This window comes from Anarrhichthys ocellatus, unplaced genomic scaffold (assembly GCF_004355925.1).
Source record: "Anarrhichthys ocellatus isolate YVR2014 unplaced genomic scaffold, GSC_Weel_1.0 scaffold2, whole genome shotgun sequence".
NCBI classification, from domain to species: Eukaryota; Metazoa; Chordata; class Actinopteri; order Perciformes; family Anarhichadidae; genus Anarrhichthys; species Anarrhichthys ocellatus.
Window position 1 is genome coordinate 9,905,895 of NW_022280032.1, and position 24,687 is coordinate 9,930,581.

General features: G+C 40.6%; 2 protein-coding genes across 2 annotated transcripts; both read right to left on the bottom strand.

Moving 5' to 3' along the window:
• Window positions 1-8,463: 8,463 nt before the first annotated feature.
• On the bottom strand, window positions 8,464-12,515 carry anxa2a (annexin A2a). The gene is made up of 13 exons (XM_031856736.1): window positions 12,436-12,515; window positions 11,741-11,796; window positions 11,528-11,621; window positions 10,901-10,995; window positions 10,697-10,810; window positions 10,440-10,530; window positions 10,122-10,201; window positions 9,981-10,040; window positions 9,677-9,770; window positions 9,456-9,551; window positions 9,200-9,258; window positions 8,850-8,972; window positions 8,464-8,754 (listed from the first exon to the last, which is right to left on the bottom strand). The coding sequence occupies exons 2-13, from the start codon at window positions 11,786-11,788 to the stop codon at window positions 8,695-8,697; spliced, it is 1,014 nt and encodes a 337-aa protein (XP_031712596.1). The 5' UTR covers window positions 11,789-11,796; window positions 12,436-12,515; the 3' UTR covers window positions 8,464-8,694.
• A 159-nt stretch (window positions 12,516-12,674) lies between these two features.
• ice2 (interactor of little elongator complex ELL subunit 2) lies at window positions 12,675-24,669 on the bottom strand. The gene is made up of 15 exons (XM_031856702.1): window positions 21,091-24,669; window positions 19,884-19,985; window positions 19,443-19,782; window positions 19,240-19,359; window positions 18,977-19,111; window positions 18,639-18,755; window positions 18,167-18,326; window positions 17,474-17,661; window positions 16,596-17,376; window positions 16,319-16,491; window positions 16,072-16,201; window positions 14,937-15,021; window positions 14,658-14,708; window positions 13,705-13,948; window positions 12,675-13,128 (listed from the first exon to the last, which is right to left on the bottom strand). The coding sequence occupies exons 1-15, from the start codon at window positions 21,102-21,104 to the stop codon at window positions 12,976-12,978; spliced, it is 2,793 nt and encodes a 930-aa protein (XP_031712562.1). The 5' UTR covers window positions 21,105-24,669; the 3' UTR covers window positions 12,675-12,975.
• Between the last annotated feature and the right edge of the window lie 18 nt (window positions 24,670-24,687).

Genomic DNA, 24,687 nt, shown 5'->3' on the forward strand with positions numbered 1-24,687 from the left:
AATACATAGCTGAATACAGTAGGAAAACAACACTGTGATCTAGCTCTACAAACAGCGTGATTGGCAGGTGTATGGCACAAAGTGGGATTCAAGCACAGCTTCACACATTAATTGTAGCTGCCTTTAAAGGATGTTAACCAATATATATTCAATGCACCCTTTTTAGACTCAGTTCTGAGGAGTCACTCTTCAAGCATGTGTTATGTGAGCCGCACCGCTGTAGTTTTCAGGAGACTTGAAATACCTTTTTCAGTCAGAGCGTCACTGCAGAACAACATTCCCCCCAGCTGTTTATTGGCAGCAAAATAAACTAAAATAACTTCAGTTTGTTTTGAATTGAAAGTCTTTATAAATGAAAATAAACAGCACTGCAGCTATGCGCTGCCGCATATTCTCTCTCATAGAAATGAATATATATTTACTTTATATACTTTGGCACATCAATATTTCATTTTCTCTTACGTGATTTTGATTGTTTTGATAAGGTCCAGAATTATTTATCACCCTGGACACGTGGAGGCCGTTGTGCCTTGTTGTTTCTGATTAAGGCCTTCAGATACAAGTCTATGCTAATCTGAAGAACACAGGATTTGGTGAAGAACTTTACAGATGAAAGCAGCTGTGCACTGATAAAAGGACAGTGAACACAACACCGCATAACATTAGCAAGGTGGAGTTACTTCTACTGACTCATAATTGTTCAATATGCCTGGGAGATACACAGATGAGTTCACGCGACACCAAAAAAAAGAAAAAATCCTCGCCCCTTGTTTTGCATAATACTCAGCTTTGCATGGAAGCAGGGAGGGGCAGGTGCCAGTGATCTTCCCAGTGTCTCCAAGTCATTTTGTTTATCATTCAAATGAAAACCTTGTTCCATTATCCATGAGGGAGCGGGAGTAATGTGTTAATGTCCCTTACTCATAGCTCGTCTTCAGGTCCGAGCTGACAGCACCGCAGCCGCTCATGTCACAGATGATGAGAGACAAAAGCCAGACAGAGGGAGGCAAAAAACAGGTAATTACTTCATACCTACACTTTTATAGAGGCGACTCCCCTCAGCACTCACATTTCTGTGTATTATAATTAGGCCAACCAGGCCAGGGTCTGGGGAGGCATTTGAGGACATACAGACTTTGGGACTTTGATGAAATCTGAGGTGTCAAGCAGACATGAAGGGACCTCAGCACTTGCGCCCTTCACTCTGTCTTGTGTTTATGCTCTGTGCAGTAGGAGTCTCCTCATAGGGATCATTTGCCTTTATGATGCTCTATGTGATTGATTATTTAGTGGAAAACTCCACAGCTCAAATCAACGTGAAGCCAGCAAATAAAGTCAAATAACAAGGGAGAGTGCGGGTCTGAGGGAGGGAAAGATCTCAAGATGTTTTTGAAGCGAGTCAGAGTAGCCAAAGGCGAGTAGATCGTCACGCTTTCATATTCACCCTTTTTAATATTTCTGCCCCGTTTTAATGATGTGCTTCCTATCCTTGAGTAAAGTTCTTCATAGCCAGTCTTTTTGCCAGAGAGGATTTTTTCTCTTTGAAATAAAATGTAAGTATATATTTAGTCTCCTAGTTTAGAGGCTTACAGGCCAAGGAAGAAATTCAAATTTGTGCTTTTATGAACAAGCATATTGACGGTTGTCTAGCTATTGCCAAAATGTTCACGATATATTAATAAACAGTGTGTGAGTTCTGTTCTTAAGCTTTGCTGGAGGAGTATAAAGTTTCAGTTTCTAAATTAACAGAAATAATGCCATCAATAAAAACATGTTCGGCTCACTTTCATCATCTGTATGTTAATAAGAAAAAAAGACCATATTATAAAGAGATAACTTGCATGTAAAACTCAAGAAAATATACAGACAGGACAACGCGTGTACATGCATGAGGATATGTGTACGGGGACTTTGCATAAAGAAAAATCAAATATTGATGATAGTGGAGAAACTTCCAAAAGAAAAAAAAACAATGAAATCCAAAGCAGCAGACGGCTGTCATTACAACACCTATAAGTGTCTGAGGCCCAGATATCAAAGCCGTCCTTTTGATATAACCAGCCCCTGCTCTCCTTTAAACATGTCTATAATGAAGGCATCTCATCACACTCCGTCCTTCTCAATTATCAGCCAGAGCCTTGTACTTCCAGTCGCAAACCCTGAGGCTGACTCAATATACCTGCATCCCCTTTTCTCCTTGACTAAAAGACACTGGGTGCACTTGAAAGGACATGCAGCCAGTAAAGTTTGCATATGTGACACTTCTTAGTCTGTATATTAAAGCAGGGGTAACTGGGAACCTATGATGTTGAAAATCGTAAAATCTGTAAGACTGCACCATTGAAATACAAAAGACAATGATAAAGAGAGACACAGTATAACAACCTGGATAGATTGCAGATATGTACAGCAGTGGAGTCAGGGTTCATGGTATTTACAAAAAATGTACAAAGAAGTATTCCTGACTCCAGTGACTAAATGAAGATTATAGAGTTTAAATCATGTGACATCTATGAGCTTTTCAGAAATTGTAACATTGACAGTCACAGTTTACAGGATAATGGAAGATTTAACTATATTTCTGAAGTTATTGCTCTGTTGCAACATATTGCCAACTTTCTGGTAAAGATGTTGAAAGGGAAATATGTATAGAACCCCCCTGTCTTAAGGCAGTGATAGCTATTGGAAAGTGCTGGTTCAGTCTGCCTCTGTCTCTGGGCATAGCTTTGATCAGTCCCACCTCAAGACTTATCCTGGAGGGAGCACTGCACTTCTATTCTGTATGGCTAATCATACTTCCTGTCTTTGTCTTTATGTGCTTTAGACAAGCATCAGATAGAAGCACAGGAACAGATTTGCCCCGAGAACCTGGAGAATAAAGCCTCTGGTTGTGCTGCGGCTCGTCTTCTCCGGCGGATTTCCTCATGAATATTTCCACTGTTTTGGTGGATTTCAACCCATTGCAGCTTTAAGAAAATGTGCTTTTGAGAAAGGAGGGGGAAAAAGCATTTCGGAGTTCAAGAAGCCAGAGTAAACGCACTGTATGTCACCTGACTGTGGTGGATGATGTATTTTTAGCTGTACCTACAATCGCTGATGACAAGGCCAGAGGTTAGATCCTGCTGTACTCTGAGCCACGGCGCCTTGCTAACCAGGAGGGACGAGACTCAAGTAGTGAAATGGTTAAAAAAACACATTTCCCATGCACAACATATACTTTGGGCTCAGGCTATATTTCCTGCCTGCCACCAGTGGCACTTTTCACCAAGAAACGTGTTTTGTGTATTTGAAGTACAGAAAAGACCATTTCTGCCAGGAGCCAAAAAGAATGAAAAGAAATAGACAAAAATCCTTTTTTTGCGGGGAAGCTGAAGGCTATGAAAACCATCTTGTGTTCTATTTTTGAGCTGATTTCCATATCCATGGCCACCTGAGGGAGGTCAGGCTGCCCTGGCCAACTTCCTCTCAGGGAGAGGGACTAACGGTGACAGGGACACAAACCCAAGAACAAACCATATTCCATCCTTTCCAACACCCACGCCACTCACTATCCTCACTGGCGCCGCCAAGACTCTCACACAGATAGGGAAATGAATCGCCATAGAGACGCAGAAAACAACAAAATCATTTCTTCCTTTTACTTCTTTCTTGCCCCCCCCCCCCTCCCTCTCTCTCTTCTGCTTCAAAGCCTGCAACTCTCTGCTGCGCCCTAGGGTTAATTAACATGAACCAAACAGTGAATGATCACAGAGAATGGGAAATCTCCAAAGGGTAAGTGTCACATGGGAAACGTGTTGTCAGAAGAAGTAGAGGAAGGCTGTTTTTCTTCTTTTTTTTTTTTCAAATGAGAGAGTAGCGTAGCATGGGGAGGAAATTCTTAGACACCTTTCCAAAACTTTGCATTTCTCCTGTCAGAGGAGGCAGAGCTTCACGGTCTGCCTTCAAACAATATCTGTAATTCCATGACATTTTGATGAACAAAAGAAGTCTGCAGTTTTCTCTAACTTGCTGATCTTTCACTGGATTCGCTCCCCTTTTTGTATAATATCGTGCAAGTGCACACAACACAATCCCATAAAGTGATGAGCAAAAGCTTGCAGGAAAAAACACATCCATCACAAAGTTAATCACTGCTTTTAAAGACCTACTCATTGAAATTGTGTCTCCTCTTGGTTTATCCCTGGAGGGAAAAAAAGAAAATGACTTCATGAGCCACAGATATCCGGGACAGCATGTTTTGCAGGGGAAATAGTGTGATTTCTCTTTGTAATAATTAACATGGGCTCCTCTTCTCTCCCTGTGGCTTGTCGCTGACATTTGGTTCATGCTTGAGTGTCTGCCTAGCTGATTTCAATCTCTTGCATGAAGGTGAGGTTGTGTGTGTGTGTGTGTGTGTGTGTGTGTGTGTGTGTGTGTGTGTGTGTGTGTGTGTGTGTGTGTGTGTGTGTGTGTGTGTGTGTGTGTGTGTGTGTGTGTGTGTGTGTGTGTGTGTGTGTGTGTGTGTGTGAGTGTGTGTGTGTGTATGTGTGTGTGTGTGTGTGTATGTGCATAGGGTCCAGTGGCCAGTCCGACAAGGACATTGGTGACAGGGCCTGCCTTCAGTAGATGGGATTAAGCGTCATCAGTCACTCAGTCAATCCCGTACCTCCAACAGGTTAGAGGTTGTAAGCCAAACGCTGCAACACAAATGAGTCTTGTCAGTGTGTTTGAGTTCTTTCAAAATTGCATTATGTAAAAGGTTATATCTCACTCCCTTCTGAATACACATTTTGACAATTCCCAAATTTATCGCAGCGATCTGTATACCTTGTGTATGCAGTGACACGCCATATTGATTTACACTGTGCTCCGAGGATGAAAACACCTCAGAATGGTCACCTCACCCACCGCTGCAACAAGCCTTATTTTACATTATTACATTATGTATGCAGGCTTGAGTATGGATAATGGATGAATCTAAAGCAAAGCAGTTTAATTACCCACCATCATTCTGTCTCACCTAGCTGTGGAGCACACATCTTATTAGCCATGGTGTAAATAAACATTAATATGCCAGGCTGATAAAGACTGTCCTCCCCTTGCAGTTTCTTGGTATATTATCACCATCGCTGCAAAGTACACACACCCAAACTGATCCAGTGGTATGTGCAAACAACGGAGGAGCTGCTGATGCTTGGGCCAGACAATTACAACCACTTCACAGAAAATTATCATTAGTGCGTCTGGCTGGGGGCCACGCAAGCGCCATCAAAAGATTAACACTTTATGCATACATGCATCCTGTATGATACAAAACAGAGACCCTGTGTTTCCTATGTCAGACATATGATCAAACCCAGTGGATTACAACAATCTTTGCAAGTGTGGTTCTTTGTCAGAAAATTCCCTTTTGCGTGTTTGGCAGGGCGGCGAGTGGCAGAATAGGCACAGGGGATGAGGGGCGTCTCTGTGGGCCGACTGGAGGAGGAGAGACGGTGGATATAGATAGAAAGCGTGTAGGTTAACCAGCCACAGGGTATTCTCATCCCTTCAGCACACGGCTATGGAGAGGAAGCTTCAAGCAAAGAGAGAAGTCAGCATCCAATCCAGCCCTGAGCATCAAATACTGCTGATCTGATAAACTATATAAAAGTCTGGTTATGTCTCCAGGCACGCTTTTTAACAAACTGGATTGTGACTAGTATCAGACATGATTGATTCAATCTACAATTAATAACAAAGCATCATCTTTCTCCACTAAACACTGTATTAAACAGGCTGAGGTTAAGCAGCAAATTCACAGCTTGCACCAAGTATAATCTTCTCATGAATCCTTGTGGCTTCTAAAGACGACAGAAGCTGAACTCTTCAAAGACATACACTGTGTTGCATGTTACACAAAGCTCTTTTAGAAACTTCTTGACACGTTTTTTTTTCTTCCTGCAGATGGACTGACTGCAGCCAAAACCGAAGAGGAGACAGGCCTTATTCTGCTCTCTTATGTTGTTTCAATTACCAGTCTACTGTACAAAGGAGGCAGCCTGATGGCATGACGAGTGCACAGCGCTCTTCTGCCTGTGCTGTTGTCTCAGTTTGAGCCTCATAAAAGGAAACGGGCCTGACGAAGCCAGAGGCGGAGGATCCGGCTCTACGGTCTGCGCAGAGAAACATCAGCAGAGCGGCATTCTTTAGAAGGAGATGTCCTTCAGTGTGGTGCCAACTCTCCCTGGGGCAGCAGCATAACACACAACCTCTTATTTACCATATACAGGATCTCTCAGTGCCCTTAACGAGCCAGAGTATTCAGCTTCACAGAGACAAAGGCCACACTTTCACTGAAGAAGCTCTGGTTTGGCTGAATTAAATAATGATAATTAAGAAAATATTAATCAAACTCTGGCTCTCTCGACTCTGCAGCTGTGTAGAAGGAGCGGGTCCTCCAGCTTAGCCTGTAGGAGTTCTCATTTAGAGTATGCCTGCGACCTATAGAGCTGCGGGCAAACACACACACACACACACACACACAGATGCACACAATTAAAAGCAGACCTTGGTGGCCCGCTACTCTATAATTAAACACCCTTTGGTGCTCTGCACAAAAATTCTGAGCCGGGTTCAGATGTGTCAAGGAGGGAGGGAGATGAGAAGGAACGTTCAGACGCTGTCGGTTCTCTAAGTTGCAAGCTCTGTTCAATGCAATCAATTAATAAAAAGCACAAACTAAAACCTTCCCAATGTGCAGTTGGTGTGTCTGGCGGGCCGACAGCAGCTCTACAGCTGTACTGTGAAACTTTAATGCTGCTGGATGCCTGCAGCGCTGCCTGGGCTTTGTCTCTGAGGCGAATGGGGGGGGGGGGGGGAAGCTATCCACATGTTCAATCTAACTGGGACAAGTATTAGAAAAGGTAACTGGATTTGTCTGACCTTTCATGCTAAAACCACCGCAACAGAGCAGCCTGACAGCTGGGAATGGTCACTGGTCCTTATCAGTGTCTTTGATTATTCAAAAAAGAACATAAAGTAATCAGAGATCTCCTCTCAAATGCAATCCTTATTAGGTGATTATATGGTATTATTCTTCACCTTTTAGGTTCCAGAGTGCTTGTCATTTGGTTCTAGTTGTTATGGTAATGCGAGGTATTCCATCTCCTTTCCCAGCATGCTCCGTGTTTGACATTCATGGGGTTAAAGTCCTCTGAATGATGAAGTGCCAGCGTTTGGGACAGTAAATTGCATCGTTTCAATTGAGAAGAGAGTTCCCCTTGGGTTTGCTGGAGGTCCCAACGGGCTGGCCTTGAACAGAACAGCATGTTGTACATCTATATAAAAAAAAGGGAAAAATATGGTGCGACTTTCCTCTTTATGATGCAAAGATTAATCTGTCACCACACTTGCGCATAAATCGCACTCCTTGCTTTGCAAAATACTGTTTTACCTAACTTTACACTATATTTTATTTTTTTATTGCCTATAAACATAAAACATCACAAAAGGCTAATGTTCTCATCAATACTATTACAAAATGATCATAAATCCAGTGCCTTGTTAAAATCTGAAGCCATTTCTCTCCTCAGCTACTCAACCAGTGAAAATATCAGACAGAAGCATTATTTTATGGGACAATTTCTCTCACAATAGAAGATGATCTTCTATCACATTTGAGCCACAGTACACCACTCTATTTTAGATTATAAGGTCCATGCGCTTTCCCTCACATCCTTTTCCTCATCGCTGTGTTCAGCATTTCTGATCTTGCCTTTTGGGGCCATTTTTTTTTTCTTATACTTCAGTAGAAATGCCTTGACAACACTGTGGTGGTTATTTCATCCTGAGAGACCACAAACTAAACAGCAGAAACACACTGTATAGAAGCTTGTTTAGTGGTATGCAAATCATCTTTGCCGGAGGTAAAATTAACATTTTTAATTAAAATATTAGCACCAAACAAACACAGAAAAACACACTAATGATTAAATCATCTTGATGGAACCTCATAGTGGAAAGTGTGGACGATTTGAATCTTAATTCTTCATAAGAAAAGATGCTGTATGGATCATACATGACTGTTTTCACAAAGTAAAACATCTTCAAGTTGGTGCAGTTTTGAATCTAAATACCATAATTTCAAATATGGTTTTAAAAATTGGCAAACTGCAAAATAGTAATATTTCCATCCTTTGTGCAAATAAAATATATGTCCTTTGAATGGCTGTTTCATGTATTTACTCTTAATTTATTACTTAGAATAATAAGGGGAAATGATAATGGAACGTAAAAAAAAAAATATTTCATTATATTCAAAAATGTGTGTTCTCTGCATTTCCTCCGCAGATATCAGATACCATGAGGCCCGAGACATGGAGGAGCTGGAGCTATCTGCTGTTGCTTTTAATGCTACTATAGCGCCCTCTAATGGTTATCTGTGTCATCAACATACAACAATGTCAGAACAAAGCGGTGGAATGCAAAGAAAGTAAGGAACAATACTCTTACAAAGCAACTTTATTGCCGTTTTGGTACAAAATGGTACGCTTTAATACAGATTCTTCATGTTTCGAGATATGAGATAAACGCATCTCCTTAAATGTTGCATTTAAATGTGTGCAGAAAAGAAAGGGCAGGCTTTTTCCGCAGAGTTCGTTCCGAGTGTGATATTCATGAGCCCACCTTTCCAGAGGTGCAACGTGAGGCCCTTTTGATACTGATGATTCATTTTTACTCCTCTGGTCCGCACAGGCCGAGCAGCACCTTCTGGTAGTCTCCCTTGGTGTGTTCCTGCAGAAACAGAGCAGGTTGGAGGTGCTGCATGACAAAAGAAGGCTTACTGTAAATCAGTAAGAGGTCAGGGGCAGGCTGAATAATTCACTAACCAGAATAGTCTTTTGCAGAGACTCTCCAAAGTTGGTCTTGTATTCAGAGCAGATCTTTTTCAGGTCCACCTCGCAGCGTGACACAATAATTCTGGTCACCATCTTCTCTTTGGCTCCTTTACTCTGAGCAGACAAGCACAAGTCAGCACTTACAAGTTGTACACGCTTTCAACTCAACTACAGCAGCTGATGCAACGCTGTCGTAAGATAACTTCTGCCAACTTTTGGATTCTGTGTTCCTGCAGCAAAATTGCACTTTCAAAAGCAGATGTACTTCTTACATCTATTCCAAAAGAAAGTCTGGCCCTCAAAATAGCCACATTTCCACAAGAAGAAATAGAACAGTGTACCTTCATGGCTTCATTCAGTCTGCTGGCAAAGTACAGCTGTTTGTTTTCAAAGCACTTAACTGGAAAAAAAGAAAAACTGAATAAATATCCACAATAACAATAATAGTCTTGTATTTGACAGATGATTTTCTTTTGTAATTTTAGAAGTGCTTCATACAACAATACCTGGCCTACATGGGGAATATTTACTTCAGGAATTACTAAACAGGGTGTAATGTATTAATAATATGAATTATTGATAAAAGATAATGTGTACCTAGCACCAGGAAGGACCTTTGCAAGTCTCCTTTGACTTCCTTAGTAATGCTCTCCTGCATGTCGTAGGGGCTGTAACTCTTGTACCTTTGGAACACTAACATGCAGAGGGAAACAAAGTGATTTACTGATTGTTAATGGGTATTTTTCAAATATTTAAGAAAAAATAAATAAATAAACACTTCTGTAAACACGCTACCATACAAAAACAGGCTGTCTTACCCTTCTGCAGGTGGGGTACGCTTCTCTCAGACATAATGGAGATCCAGGTGGGCACATCAGTTCCTTTTATCTTCACCCCAGCCTCATAGAGTGCCTGAGAGGAATTAATGAAATAGCAAAACAAAACACATTACACTTTGTGGCTAGAAGTGTTGTCACTACTGTTAAATATCAAGGTACTAAAATTAAAAATTGTTATTGAATGAGCTCAATATTATCAAATGCACAAAGGATTTTAAAATGACAGTGTTTAAAATCGATGTATTTTAGATTCCACATGACAGAGTGAAAATGGGCAACTTACTCTGGCATCTTCATCAATCTTGTCATAGTCTACCATAGAGGACGGTTCTGCTCTCTTGGTCTGCACAGAAATAAGACACAAACTCAGGTTAAACTGTCTGGTGTTGTATTAATCATGAAGACGATCACTGACAAATCTCACCTGCACCAGAGCCAAGAGCAGCTTAGCAAAGTTCCCAGAGGTGTCACCTGCCACGTCTTTCTCCAGGTCCTTCTTGAACACTGTGGGAAAGAATGCTTTCAATTTAGACATTTAGCTTTCTCTGCGTATCTAGAGTAATCACATTAGCTGTGCAATTTCTGGTTCAAGAACATTTAAGACAAGACTTTTGATGGGGAAAGATAACCTGTACTATAGCCTAATAGTGCATAAATGACACAACAACCTATAGGTGAGGCATTACATGTTACAATGCATTTCCAGCCCTTCGTATGAATGACTGGGATGTTTTGAACGTACACTCCTTGTAGACCTTCTTGATCTCCACCAGCTCATTGTTGCTGCGTGAGCACAAAACCTCAATCAGCGTCTCTTCATCTGTTCCTGCACCCTGAAAGAGACAGAAATCTTTGTTACTTTTTTATGCATGAAACTTTAGGATAAACACAATGATAACTTATATCAAGTTATAGCAAGTTCTGTCATTTCTCCAGAAGGGGGCAGTGTAACCTTTAAATCGGATCTGCTGATATTGTGTACCAATCTGTGTCCTTTACCTTGATGGAGCCTCTGATCAATGAGGCATCGTACTGGGCCGTGCTCTTCATCAATCCAAGGATCACCGTTTCCAGAGAGCCAGACAGCGCTGCCTTCAGGGCTGAGATCATGTCCTAAAGATAAAACAATGTTACCCGAATGTCTCCGACACTGCTTTTAATAGCTGTGAAGCATTTTGGATTGCATCTCGAGGCCTACTGTACCTTCTTTGCCCTCCTTTCATACGCAAAAGCGATGTCTCTTCTTTGTGAGTAAGTCCGCTTTGTCAGGACGTCAGTGATGGTCTGTTCATCCACTCCTGTTCATGTTGGAATGAACAAGACACACACAACTATATTCAACTTTAAAAGGTAAAAAACTGAGCTGTGAGACATTCTGTGGGCTAAAATGGTAAATGCCATATAACAGGTTTGGAGTCTTTTGAACATGTGTGTGTGTGTGGATTTATCTTGAATTACTTTTAAAGTGCATGTTGAAGAATAACAATAAAGAATTATAAGAGGGCCTGGTAGCAAAGCTAGCCTGCCTGCTTTAACACATGATGTGGTCACAAGGTATTTTCCCCCGTCAAACGTCATTAGTAAAGAAACATAGAACTTATTCTTCATAACAACAAAATGGTGGACTGTTGAAGAGTTCGCGTCCAGACTGTTGCCAGTGGCTCCCAGCTCTGCCAGCACTGAGGCAGACTTGGAGGTGTTCCCAGCATGGTCAAAACGTTTTAAGCCAGGATGCTGACTCACAAATACCAGCTACTCATCTGTAGAGAGACTAGCAGAACCAAGCACGGATTTCTTATTTTAAGCAACATGTACAGTACTACATCTTACCTTTGGTTTTGATAGCAGTGTCTATTCTGGCAGCATCTCTGTCAGGGTCAAAATCCATAGCAGGTACCACAGTGGGGAACGTGGGTTCATGGGCCTGAGGATCCAAAGCAAATCAGAGTGAGATCAAATTGATGCCATCTTTTTTTATACGTATTTAAAAAGGTACACCATGTATTATATAAGAGTTTTCAAGAATTAAATATAGGACGTTACCCCAATGTTGAGAGAGAGCTGTCCCAGAAACTCTGATACCATAGCCATTGTGACTCCTGGAAAAGGGGGCAAAAAAGTGTCAACACTACAAAATCCTGTAATCAAATCTCATTGTAATCCCGTCACCAACTTGTCTGAGCTTCATTCAATGTTTGTTTTGTCTCAAGATCTCATCACCTGACCCCACAAAGCAAATGTCCTCTACACAGAGGTAGAGAAATTTGATTCAATTAAGTTGTTGCTTTTGGTACAAAACTTTCCATTTCATCAAGTTACTGTATTCCTTAGTTTCCACTGCTTTGCCATATTCACAGTAAAATGGTTAGACACTACTACTCACAATCCCCTAGGTCTTTCAAATCCTGGTTCAGTGTGACACATCTCTAACAGCCATCCCAGAGACACACCCTGGAAAAAGTGCTACTGTACTCAAGTCTGGTAAAACAACTGAGCACATTCACGTGCAAGAAAACAGGTAGCGGGCTCACACTGAAGAGCAGGGATTCATTCTTACTTAACCAAAACTCAAGAAAATAAAACAACAAAACACGTTCACACAGACTTAATGGAAATCATGTGGAAATCATTTGCCATGACTGAAAGTTGGGAAATTCCCTTAAACCTCCTTGCCGTGTTACATCTCAGTTACAAAGTCAGTTAGTCCGCATTAAAATGTAAAACGACACTGAACTTACCTTTGTTGTCAACGTTGAGATGATGCAGTGATTTGTCCAGGCGATGTATAAATGGAATGGGTGTGGAGGTTCAACTTTTCTGACACAGAAAAATACTTCCCCTTTCACCTCCCCTTTCCAAGCACTCATGACTCCACCCTTTACCACTGAAGCTCAACATTTCTCTCACACACACACACACACACACACACACACACAACACACACACACACACACACACACACACACACACACACACGGTTATAAAGATGTGAAGACAGTAACTTTACCCCATATGGATACTTCCACAAAAGTTTATTGTTTTCACAAAACACAACGATTAACAAAATATACATGTCTCTGAACAAAATTAAAATATAAAAAAAAAAAGGTATATTTTCTGTACTCTCAAAGTGCTTCAGAATTCACATTTTATGTTTAAGGTCATAATGTATTTCCAGTATGAAAACCAGATTCAATAAGTGGTCTTGTTTCCTCTCCTTTCCTTGGCAGTGCAGGTCCAACTCCTCATCTGACTCACCCGATATGAAATGATAGGACTTAAATGGAATTCTGAAGTAGCTTTTTTATATACTTGCTACGCCTGGCTGCACGTTTCTTTTGTTTCTTCTTCTTCTTGCCTCCTGCATTGGATTTGTTCGGTGACTGCCCAGCTCCATGGCTGTTGGACTGCGATGCCCCATCTTTCGCTGTCTGGTAGGATAAAGGCAGGTAAAATGGTTGCAGATTTAAATTTCAGTAGCATCGTACTCTCAAATGATTTGTACATTTGTCATTCTCAGAAGTAGAAGCATCTGTGGCAAATGTTGACAATCCAATTGCCCTGTTGAAACTTATTGCGAAATATTTGCCCTTGCAAGTTAAAAGCAGTTTAAATATCTTTGAGACAATCGTTGGATTCCTGCCTAAAGTTCCATGTGGCAGAGTCTACAGCACTAACCCTGCTGAGCTGTTGTTGATATTCCTGTGCTCTCCATTGTTCCTGCGTTTAGTTGTGGGCTTGCATTGGAAAACTACGCAGTAGTGTGCTGGTTCAGCCTGTCTGTTAAGAAAACAGCCAAGAGTTTTGCACTCACTTCAACTCAGAGAGAGAGACTGCATGTCAGTTATCTTGGCTTTAAAGAATCCCTGTGTTCGTGGGTGTGGACTTCCTAGGCTTTAACCAATAAAACCCTTCCTATTAGTTCAAACAACTTATCATCTCTTGCCATCACTTGTGCAACCAGTGCTTTTGTATTTTTTCCACCGTGTCATCTATCAAGTACACACCTTTATGAAGGCTTTTGGTGGGAAGGTGCAGGGGACACGGCCATGTTTGTGGTGGAAGGGCAGGACCACAGCTGGATCAACAGGTATCCAGGGCACGAGGCCGGACGCTGGGGGCTGGGGCACTGAGCTGTGGAGCTGCTGCAGGTTGTATGCCCCCCGACTCACTTTCCCATTAGCCGCTTTTAATAAGGTCACGAATGGTTCCCCTGCCTTGTGCGCAATCAGGTACTGTCCTTCCTCTAACCTACAAAAAAACAAACCAAGTCATTGATGGTGTGTTAAAGTCAAAACCCACACACTGAAACATGCAGCATTCTTAGTTTCCTGCCAAGTGACTGGTATGGGGGGTGAACAGAGTCTTAAGAAAGCAGAAGGTGACATATGTATTGTGTGTCGATGAGTCATCGATTGCGTAACGCAACACAAAGATGAAGGGAAACTAATGTCGTGTTTTTAGCCCGAGGCTGACCAGACATCTTAAACAGAGCATGAAGACAGATAGACAACTCTTCTGCAGATGTGGCCCAACTAAACAATATTAGTTCATACATATATCTTTTTTTCATACACATTAAATATGTTCTGTGCTTCCATAAGGACACATTGTAAAGCTGTAAAGTCAGACAATAAAAACATTCATTCTGCAAAAATTATGTTTTTGCGAAAAGACTTACAAGAGAATAAATGTTCAACTACAAACATCTAATCAGTGCATCCTTGTGTACAAGTGGATGCAAATTTGAAGAAATTCCCTCCAGACGTTCCTGAGATATTGCGTTCATAATAGGACAGATGGACATACCTACAAACAGACGTCCAGATGAACGGATGGACAACCCAAAACATAATTAAAAAATAAATAAATAAATAAATAAATAAATAGGGGCAATGAGGACAGAGGAGCTCAGCACTAATAATCTGAAACAAGACAAAGAATGTCTTCAACAACTCACCCAGTTAGCTTCTTCAGTAGGTGGTGCAGTATATTCAGGGACTTCGATGGCCTGTGGATGGAGAAGAGACATCACAAGCTTTAGTCCCTCTACTTTCAGTCTGTCTACATTAGTGGTAATCTAAATTTCAACACTAATTAAGATGACAAAACCAGAGGTTGATGAAAAGGCTTGGATTATTGATTAACTCTCAAGATGACAACTTCTTAAACTAAATAATCATACAGGGGTGATGAGGCTAATCCCAATCATCTGCACATCTGTTGTAAGGACACTCACTTGAAGCCACAGGAGACGTTCTGTTTCCAGTCGTCAGGCAGCTTTCTCAGCAGAGCTACTTTTGATGTGTGCGCATTGATGTGAGCTGCAGAGACAGAACGGGAGGGTTTGAGCGACGCACGGAGAAAGCAACGAGATCTAATGAGCATGCACATCACGAGCTTCCCTTCATCATCAATCCCATTTCTAGTGCTTACAAAGTAATTAGTCGCTGTTGATTCGCCTGCATTGTTACACTCTTGAGTGGGTGGTAAGAGAAGCTTGTTGGTCCTGTCTCCTTTCATGCCTCCCACTCCAGCATGTAATGTCTGCTTATTTTCAAGAGGGCCTTCCTTCAATTATGGGCTGTTTTAGGGCCGGCACCCACAGCCAGAAATACACAACTGGGGAATGCCACGTGATGAACCCCATGATGAACTACGAACCACTTAGAAAAGAAGGAAGTCTTTTATTTATAGAAATAATCGATATATTTGCATATAGCTGGCAAATGATCACTGTTTTCTCACTGGCTATTCCTGAAGCTGAACATAAGAAACCAGGATATACACTTGTTGTACTGTCAGTGACGCTGATGAGAGATCCTGCCTAGTATGTTAATTATGCCAGGAGACTGGACAGGGGTATAACCCAGAGATAGCTCTTTGCCATTAAATCATGAAGCAGGGGAGATGACGTACATTCCCAGCCAACACCTACACGGGTCCACACATCAGTGACCCTAGTACAGGAACGGGATAGATCTTTGAGCTACACGTAAGCATTAAGGGAATTTAACTGAAGTTCAAAACAACATTTAGCTGAGCTCTGCTTTGCAACTCCCCACAATCAAATGTGGCTGTAGTTATGGCAACAAAGTAAACTCATTCACTACACAGCCACAGCAGGATGGTGAGTCATCTAAAGACTATTCCATTGGTTGGTGGGAGGATGTGCCATGTGGACTCCACTGAACCCTCTCAGGAAATAGTACTTTGACTATTTTCCTGGCAATAATGTTGAACAAAATGAAAGGTTGAAGGCATACTCCTCCTACACTGGAACTGAGAGCAATTTGGTAGCATTTCTTTCTTAATTTTCACTGAATTTAGAAAGAAAATGATTGCAGGTAGAAGTGATAAGAGCTTTTTCGTACCTATGTAGGATACAGTGCTGGAGTGGAGCAATGTCTCAGTCCACAGCTGGCAAGCCTCGCTGCTGCTCAGACACTCGACACCATAATTCAACTGGTACTCCAGCTTGGGTAAGACATGCACTGGCACAAACTATTGGGGAAGAAAACAGACAGAAATAAGGCTGTTGCATATATATTCATTTTATACTTTAATATGTGAAAAGACACTATTACAATCTGGAGGATGAAGTTGAACTAACATATCTACCTGGTTTTGGCTGTTCTGGCCTACTTTTCTGTTATGGGTCAGTGAGACAGAGCTGCGCACCATGAGCAGCAAATCTTGCAGACTGTAGAGCTTATAGAGCAGGTTTCCTTCCTCTGGAGCCTGGTAGTCTTGTTCATCTTCAGTACCAGCCTGTAGGTCTTGCGACAGGATTTCTGTGTGGGAGGTAATGATGAACTATGTTAATCGAGCACATAAACACAACCTAAATCCACAGAATGAAAATTTGAATTTTTGAATTTGAAATCTTGAAACTAACTTCTGTGCTCCGTAGTAGTGATGTTGACCACTGGTGCAGATACGCAGGTCTCTCCATCCTGGTTCTGGTTTCTCTCCAAATATGAGGACACGCAGGGCTTCACCAGAGACACTGTGTGGGAGTGAACCGAGGGTCCCGTGCATCGGGTGGGTGAGTTGGTTTCCTGGGATATGGTGGAGCCTTTGGCTGCGTCACTGGGAGAGTTGAACATGGCAGTCTGCATGCGCAGGATCTCACCCAGCTGGTCGCCAGATACGTTTGCTCTTTTGAGTTGTCGCCTCTGCTTCGTACCTTTTTGAGGGGACGCTGACTCAGGGTTTATAAGTACAGACTCGGAGACGGGGATTATCGGGGGGTCTGCAGAGCGTGACGTGGTCCGTGCGCTAGCTGGAGACACCGAGTCATCAATGACCAGCTTCTCATCATCCGAGTCTCCTATAAAAGGTAGGTCTTCGTCACTTTGTTGAGCAGTGTCTGACCTCATTTGTTCATTTTTGGGGGCAGTGGACTCACTCTCCTCTTTCACGGGACCATTCACATCTGTCGATGCGGTGTCCATCTCTTCTTGTGAACTGCTGCTAGTGTTTACAAGATGCTCACTGGACTTTTTCGTCTTAGCTAAAGGCGGGGAACTTGGAGCGTTTGAACTTTTAACACATGCATTCTGCATCTTGGGGGTTTTAATGGAGGGCGCCTCTCCAAATGTTTCCAGGTCAGCGAGGTCCACCTCAAAGTCAAGACCATTGTTTCCAGAAGACACCAAGTTTCTTTGTGACCTCTCCTGATTTAGAAACAGAAAACAAAGAATCATTGTTCAGGTGAAGTAAGACCCCGTACATGACACCACGTATAGGACTTCTATTTGTGCGTCTACATACGGCGTGGAGTTGCTGGTGATCCTCAGGAAGCTCCGTCATTAAATGGAACACATTTTTACTGCCGTTCTTCTTGATGGAAAGCTTCAAACTCTCCTCGTGGTAGATATGTGACCTCTCTCGTACTGTCACTTTAGTCTGCAGCAGGGGCGAGTCTATGTACACAGTCGTCTTCTTCTTCTGACTGCTGCCTGTGAATAAGATGTGGGGAAACAAAAAGGAAATGTGAAACAGTGCCACCATGAGGCCATTCAACGTCACTACACACTGTGCTTTATCTCAGATTTCTTTACTGGTGCCAACATCAGTCAAATTGTCTCACCCCCTCAAAAGGACAATCAGACGACTATCTTGCCAAATCTGTATATGTGCTGCTAATGTGAAACGTGTGTTGTTCTTTATGGTGAACGTAATAACCTTATGTCACATATATGTGTAGATCCTTATGCAACTCCTAATATAGGCTTCTGTTTTAACGTTTTTTGTACACACACACTGTTATTTGTATTATTCTCTGGAATTTGATGACTGAAAGTGAACAGCAACACAAAGAAGAGAGAGAGCAAGAGAGTGAGAGAATAAAGGAGATGTCTGGTACTTATTAGCATTTTTACTCATGAAAGCAAAGCCTAAATTGGCCCTAGTTAACATAACTTCCACTATGACAGCCTGAATGTCCGACTGATGATGCTGTACCTTTTCCTGGGTTTGATTGGACACAAACGGGCAGTTCCCATTGCTCTCCAAAGTCAGGGCCATGGTTGTCTAGCAGCCTGACGAGGGCATCTCGAGTGAGGCACACTTCAGGCTCATAGCGGGCAGACAGACTCTCGGCATTACTATCAGTGCTGATTTTCTGTGGAGAAAAACCAGACTAGGTCACACGACCAGAACATTGACTCCATCAGTCAAACACGACCGTCTACAATGAACTGGACTTTTGACAGTACCGTGTGTGCGTGTGTGTGTGTCCCAGCATCTTTCAGAAACACAATTAGCATCGGTTTTGCTGAGCAAGACATGAACACCCTCTGGTGTCTTTTGTGAAAACTGCAAGAGCTAAAATGGATTTAACAATAGACCTGCGGTCATGAATCCCATTCTAGCCGTAAAACATCTTCGTGACTTACTTTATTGAGGTAATTAAAAAAGCGAGACAACTGCTTACAGCGTGCATGTCCTTGGCTTTTTTAGCTGGAGGATTCTCTGATGAAACACTCTGATAATCCGATGCAAGCTGTGCATCAGCAGGCACCATCTTGTGGTCTGTAATATCCACATTGCCCTGGAGAAATAAAAAAAGGGTACAAACATGGAAATAGAGGAAGTGAATCAACACCGAAAGACTGATTCTGCAATTCAACTCTTCAAAGTGGTAACGGTTGAGTAGAATACTGGACAATGGCATCTATGAACAACATGTATGTATATGAAGTAGTTATCCTACATATCTGTTATTAAGGAACAGCTCTTGTGTGATACTTAACACTTCAAAAGGTAGATTACCATGATCAGCAGCTGTTTCTCAAAGGTCAGCTTCAGGCCTGGGTTGAATGTTCCGCCTGTCAAACTAGTCATCTCATAGATCTGATAGAGCTCAGGAAATGCCTGAATGTGCTCCAAACACCCCCTGAAGAACTCCTGAAACACAAATCAGGGCTCAATGTTTGAATGCTTATGCAAAAATACACACACATATACATACATATATATATATATACACATACATACATACATACATACATATAGTGCAATCCTTGTATCAGTACCTCTGAATATTGCATAGCTCCCTGTGATATGAAGTTGTAGTCGTTTGCACATATTTTGGCCACATCTTGCAGGTACCTCATGAACTGCATCACTTCATTGTTTACCCGTGCCTTCAAGTTCTGAAACATCAGAGCACGTAAGATAAAGAAGGGATGCAACGAGGTCTGGCAGGATTAAAAATACCAGGAGATAATGCTGTTACCTGTGGAGGATCTGTTATTTTCTTACTCATCAAAATGCCAAGATACGTCTTCTGTTCGTTGCTGGACAGGCTGGACATAAACGGCATAGGCAGTCTGGGTTCAGGATAAGCAGCAACCGTCTCATTCTCAACCTGCTTGAGCTTCACTCTGGATTTTTTAGTATCCTTACATTCTTCTGTAACTCCAGCAGCATTGTCTACACGCGGATCATCACTATCACAGCCATCCAACTCATCCTTTCTGATGCAACCGTTGTCTTTGAACTCTGCAGCTGCTTTTGTGGAAGGAGGGCCGGAGGCCTTTGCAGTCCCACATCCCTGTTTATTGTTCTCCACTGGACTTTGGCGAAAAACAACATGGAAGATAAACACTCACTAATTACACAGGAAAAAATGCACCTGAACTGATGTATTACTTAATATGTTTAATCATTGACATACCTTTGGAGAAAGGTCCATAGTTCTCTGATATTAGGTGCAAGTGAATATTTGTCATAGAGGTCTCTGATAAAGAAAGGAGCCTCAGGGACTGGAAGGTCCTCCCTTAAATTAAAAAGAGAAAATAAATCATATTAAAGAGCCTGTTTCTGTACTGCTTTAATACTGGCAAAGACTTCTGTTGGCATGTAGAACAGGAGAACTTAATTGGTGTTTACAAATTTCTGTTGTAGGGTAGAAAGTCAAATAAATAAATCATACTGTACACACATTTCACATTTATTTTTTACTGGATGGACATCCAACAAGCAACAGCTGTGGGAAGTAAGCAATCTATATTTGGTGCCAAAATGTTTTAATAAACAATTAAATTGTGCCATTTGTGTTGGTTTCTTCCTGATTGATTTCAAATAGCCAAAGATCTACCCTTTATCTAAATTAAATATGACAAAATATGTAACGCTTTTGTGCTTCGGGATAAGGCCAGTGGTGTTATGTATTGAAGTTAAATTACAGGATTTAATTTCTAAAATGTTTCATAATGTTACTTGTGATAACGGAGTAATTAAATTAGGCTAACGCTACCTGTAAATTAGTAGTCGGTTTGTAAATAACGTTACCTCCACACGTGCTACAGAGCACGTGTAAACCTTCAAAATAAGAGCTAATATTAACGTAATCGCGACGTTGTTGTCATTCGTACAATTTTTAACTCACAACAACTTAGCGTCCGGAAGTAAGAACACATATGCCCAGTATATGTTGTATTAGTTATAAGTTAGTTATAAAATCAACGCACATTTCGGTCAATTAAAAAAAATACTGTGTTTATCTTATTGTTAACGTAAACTTCCGGTCACATTAAAAAAGCTTGACTGTAAACTAAGTTTAGCATGATGCAGCTCTCTCGTTTTGTCTTCCCTGGTTCAGACTCGTGTTATAAATACAAGCACGTTAACGAATAATAGCTGCAATACAGTAACACACTGTCCGGTTAAGTGCATTTTTAATATCCAAGTAGTTTAACTTTAGTTCAGTTGGATAACACTTGGGTTGCATAGCTAGCTGCCAGTCAGTCTCTCCACAACACTGGGGCGCTAACTAGCTTGTTAGCTAACATTAGCTAGCCCAAAGTTAATGTAGGTTGCCTGAATTGTCGCTCAATCTACCAATATGATATTCTGAATACTACAGTGACAATATTACTCACCATACCAGCTCCATTGTGGTCAATACTAACAAGCAGTCCTTAAGAATGACGCAACTGTAAATATACGAGTTAGCGTTAGCCAGCTAACAAACGTTTGACAGGTGACATTCTTCGTCTGGTGAAATTATGTAGACATAACGCGCTCCGTATGCTTTGCTGCCCCTTCCGGACATTGACGATAGTTTATTTATCGTGCATTTAAACCTATGATGTAAACACAGGTCCCTGAAACAAGAACCTCCTTCTCTGTACCTTGACTAAGGTGTTCAATAACCGTCCTCCTCCAGCTCATCTGAAAGAGAGTTGATGACATCCCATTGTGTTCCGAACCACCAGCACTGTATGTCTCAGCGGGACACAGTGTCCTAATGTCTGTTTAAAGTAATTATTTTTACTTAAAGTTATGAAAGGCCCTTTTTGCTGCAGTCAGTATCTTGTCTCTGAACAGACACTTTCTAAACAGGCCTGATTTCTTGCATTTTTCACCCTTAATGCTCATATCCACACCTGGCTCAGGCATTTACCTTGGGTACATCCACCATTGTTTTGCTGAACAATATAATAAATATAATATAACAAATAATTATAAAGCTTTAGAAACAATAGCATCATGGGCATTATCTGTACATATATGGCTCAAACCCTCCTATTGGTCTTGCTATTCTTCTGCATTTGGTCAATGATAAAATTCTGACATCTTTGCAAATATTTTAAGGTATGATTTGTGTCCACTTTAAATTATTTTCCTCAAATGTATCATATTGCAGTTCATTTTGCGTTATCAAAATGTCCAAGGTTAGATAGGAAAATGAGATGAAACGTTAAAATGCCTTGCAGGGAATATTAGTTTCATAATTTTGTAATTGGAAAGAATTGCTCAGTCTCATTAATCAACACATTTTGACTGATGAATCATGTAACAAGAACATTGTCTGAATTTAAATTTGATATGTCATGACCACAATTGAGTTATCATATTGGTCAAATGGTTTTGCATCTTAATATGTAATAACCCAGAGATGTTATATGTCTTAAATAAAAAAATGTTGACTGTTAAGGTTGCTTAGTATTTTTTAGTGTGTGGTTAAAGTATTGGCATACCTTTATTTAGATTTTCATTGCCAGTTGCACAAATTTAGGCAAAATATTGAAACACTAATTCAAACAGTTAGGCCTGATAAAATGATTGTGAATCAAAAATATACAATTTGATTAATTTGGTTGAAAAGAGTGAGCCAAAGAGAGAGCAGACAACAGAGACGGATAAATAGTCAGGAAATAAAAGCCCATTACAAGCGGTAAATTTTATTATGGGATAACAGCACATAAAGCACATCTAAAATCGATGTGTCCAATGCACTTTTAATAAAGGTAATATTAAAGGTACAGTTTCTAAGTACAATATAACAACATTCATATTAGAATGAAAAGTATTTAAAAGACAACATTAAATTTCTTATTTTTCTTTACAGCTGTATTTACAAAATGAATCAAAATACTTATTTTCATATTTAAGAATCAGACAAGAAGGAGCAAAACTACGTTTGTGAATAGACTACCTGCTAAAGAGAGTTCAAAAGAGCTGGATAAAAAGGTACATGATCATCTGTCCCCAGTTTAACATCAGTAGCAAACGTGTGACTTAGAAATTTGTGACAACCACACACTAGTTTCGGCTTTCCCATAATTTGCACTGCTTTTGCATGGAAAAAGAATCCACCCCTGCTCCACCCACCCTTCATGTTAAGTTACCCCAACCGACTGAGCGCACATTGAACACAGAACATTAAAGAAATCCAGATGTGTTGTATGCCTCTTTTACAAACACATACAACTACTTGATATACAATGCATTAGTAAATCTCAATGAAATTAAAAAAAGAGTCGATATAAAACAAACAGAAATTGAAGAAATGTGGGTTGCCTGTTAGTTTTTGCCTGATCAAAGAAAGGTGAACTCTTCTGTCTGCAAGCATTTATTTGACCATTCAAGATCAACATGAAACAAACTTCCCAGTTACGTTTCTCAAAAAACGAGGTAAGGGGCGACATGTACACTCTAAACGGACCATCTACACATTGAAACCCTTTAACATCAAGCGCGTCAACCCATGTGAAAATGATTAACATCACATGAAATAAGAATCTGAAAAACATTTGAAGCATGTGAGAGTTGAGAATTCATCCTCATGTACAAAATACATCGTCACTTAAGTACACGTCTGTAAAACCACAAAAAAATGACAATCAAAACCATGTATGCATCTTGTTACACCGAGAGGCACTCAGTGTGATACGTTGTGTATTATTGCAAGCATATTCTCACTGATATTTGCTACAGAGTGGAGAGAAAAGGTCAACTTTGTCCTCAAATGGCGATTTTTTTTCATGTAAATTTGTAACACTTCATGTGGTGCAAGAGGTTTACGCTACTGGTCTGAAGAAACCAGTTTCAGGATAGTCTAAAATGGGGAATAATAAAACCATACCGAGGCTCTGTTTAATAAAATCCAAGCACCACTTCCCTGCATCAGGTAGAGAACTATGCAGACACAAAGAGAGGTAAATATTTAGTATCTTAAAACCTGACAAACTATAGCCTCAGTGAGTGGTTTTTACAATCAGACAAAGAAAAAAACACAATACTGCTGTTTCAGTTTGAATATTATCATTTTTCCACAAACCGTAAAAGTAACCTTAAATAGTTTGTTAATTAGCAGATACTAGCTTTGCTATAAGTCAGAAGGAAATAAGTGCCTTATCCCAAGACTAGCACACTGATACAGGTACCGCCCGGGTCATTTTACCACTATCATTTTTATTATCATTATCATTTATTGAGTCCTAATATCAATAATACATTAATATGCAATGAAATTAACAGACTAATAGGGCGGCCAGGCTTAGGAATCAATACTTCGCTCACAAAATGAACTTACCTAGCACCACACATCAGGGCAACACAAAATAAATGTCAGCACACCCTATCTCTATCAAACTAATCCTAAAGGAGGGAAGCAAACTGGAAACTAGAGAGTTATCGTACAATATGGTGTAATTGATAAACAGATAAATAGTTTCACTGGGTAGGCCTTAGTAGCAGTATTTTCCTCTTATCTATACAGACAGAAATTACAAAGCTACCTTTATACATGTGATCAATAATAACATTAAATATGGTGAATAAACGGCTGAGAATGAGGGAGAGAGAAAGAGTGAAAAAATACGTTCTTCGTTCTCCACCTGGGAACAGAACTAGTCAAATATACAGATGGAACATAAAAACATCCACAAAATCAACACAAAGTAAACCAAAAGTTGATAAATAAAAGGTGTATTTACATGCAGATGTTCAAAGACTATTATGCACAAAATAATCAAAAATAATACACAAGACATATATTATTGCTTGACATTCGATTATGGCTAAAAGTTGCTTTTCTTTTTCTTTTTTAAACTATATTCTTAAACGTATTTTTAATCGTAAATCCTTATCAGCTGTGCTTTGGAAAATGAGTTCTGTTAAAAATGTGATGACTCATACTTCGGGGTAACACACCGACACTCCAGCACAACTTTAAGCGTGACATAACACTG

Coding starts and splice junctions, on each gene's coding strand:
- anxa2a (XM_031856736.1), bottom strand. CDS start 11,788: ATGGCTATGGTATCAGAGTTTCTGGGACAGCTCTCTCTCAACATTGGG. Junction 11,622..11,740: donor AGCTCTCTCTCAACATTGGG/GTAACGTCCTAT, acceptor TTGGATCCTCAG/GCCCATGAACCCACGTTCCC. Junction 10,811..10,900: donor ATGAAAGGAGGGCAAAGAAG/GTACAGTAGGCC, acceptor TTTTATCTTTAG/GACATGATCTCAGCCCTGAA.
- ice2 (XM_031856702.1), bottom strand. Junction 17,662..18,166: donor CCAATCAAACCCAGGAAAAG/GTACAGCATCAT, acceptor TCTTATTCACAG/GCAGCAGTCAGAAGAAGAAG. Junction 14,709..14,936: donor AACGTCTCCTGTGGCTTCAA/GTGAGTGTCCTT, acceptor CTCCATCCACAG/GCCATCGAAGTCCCTGAATA.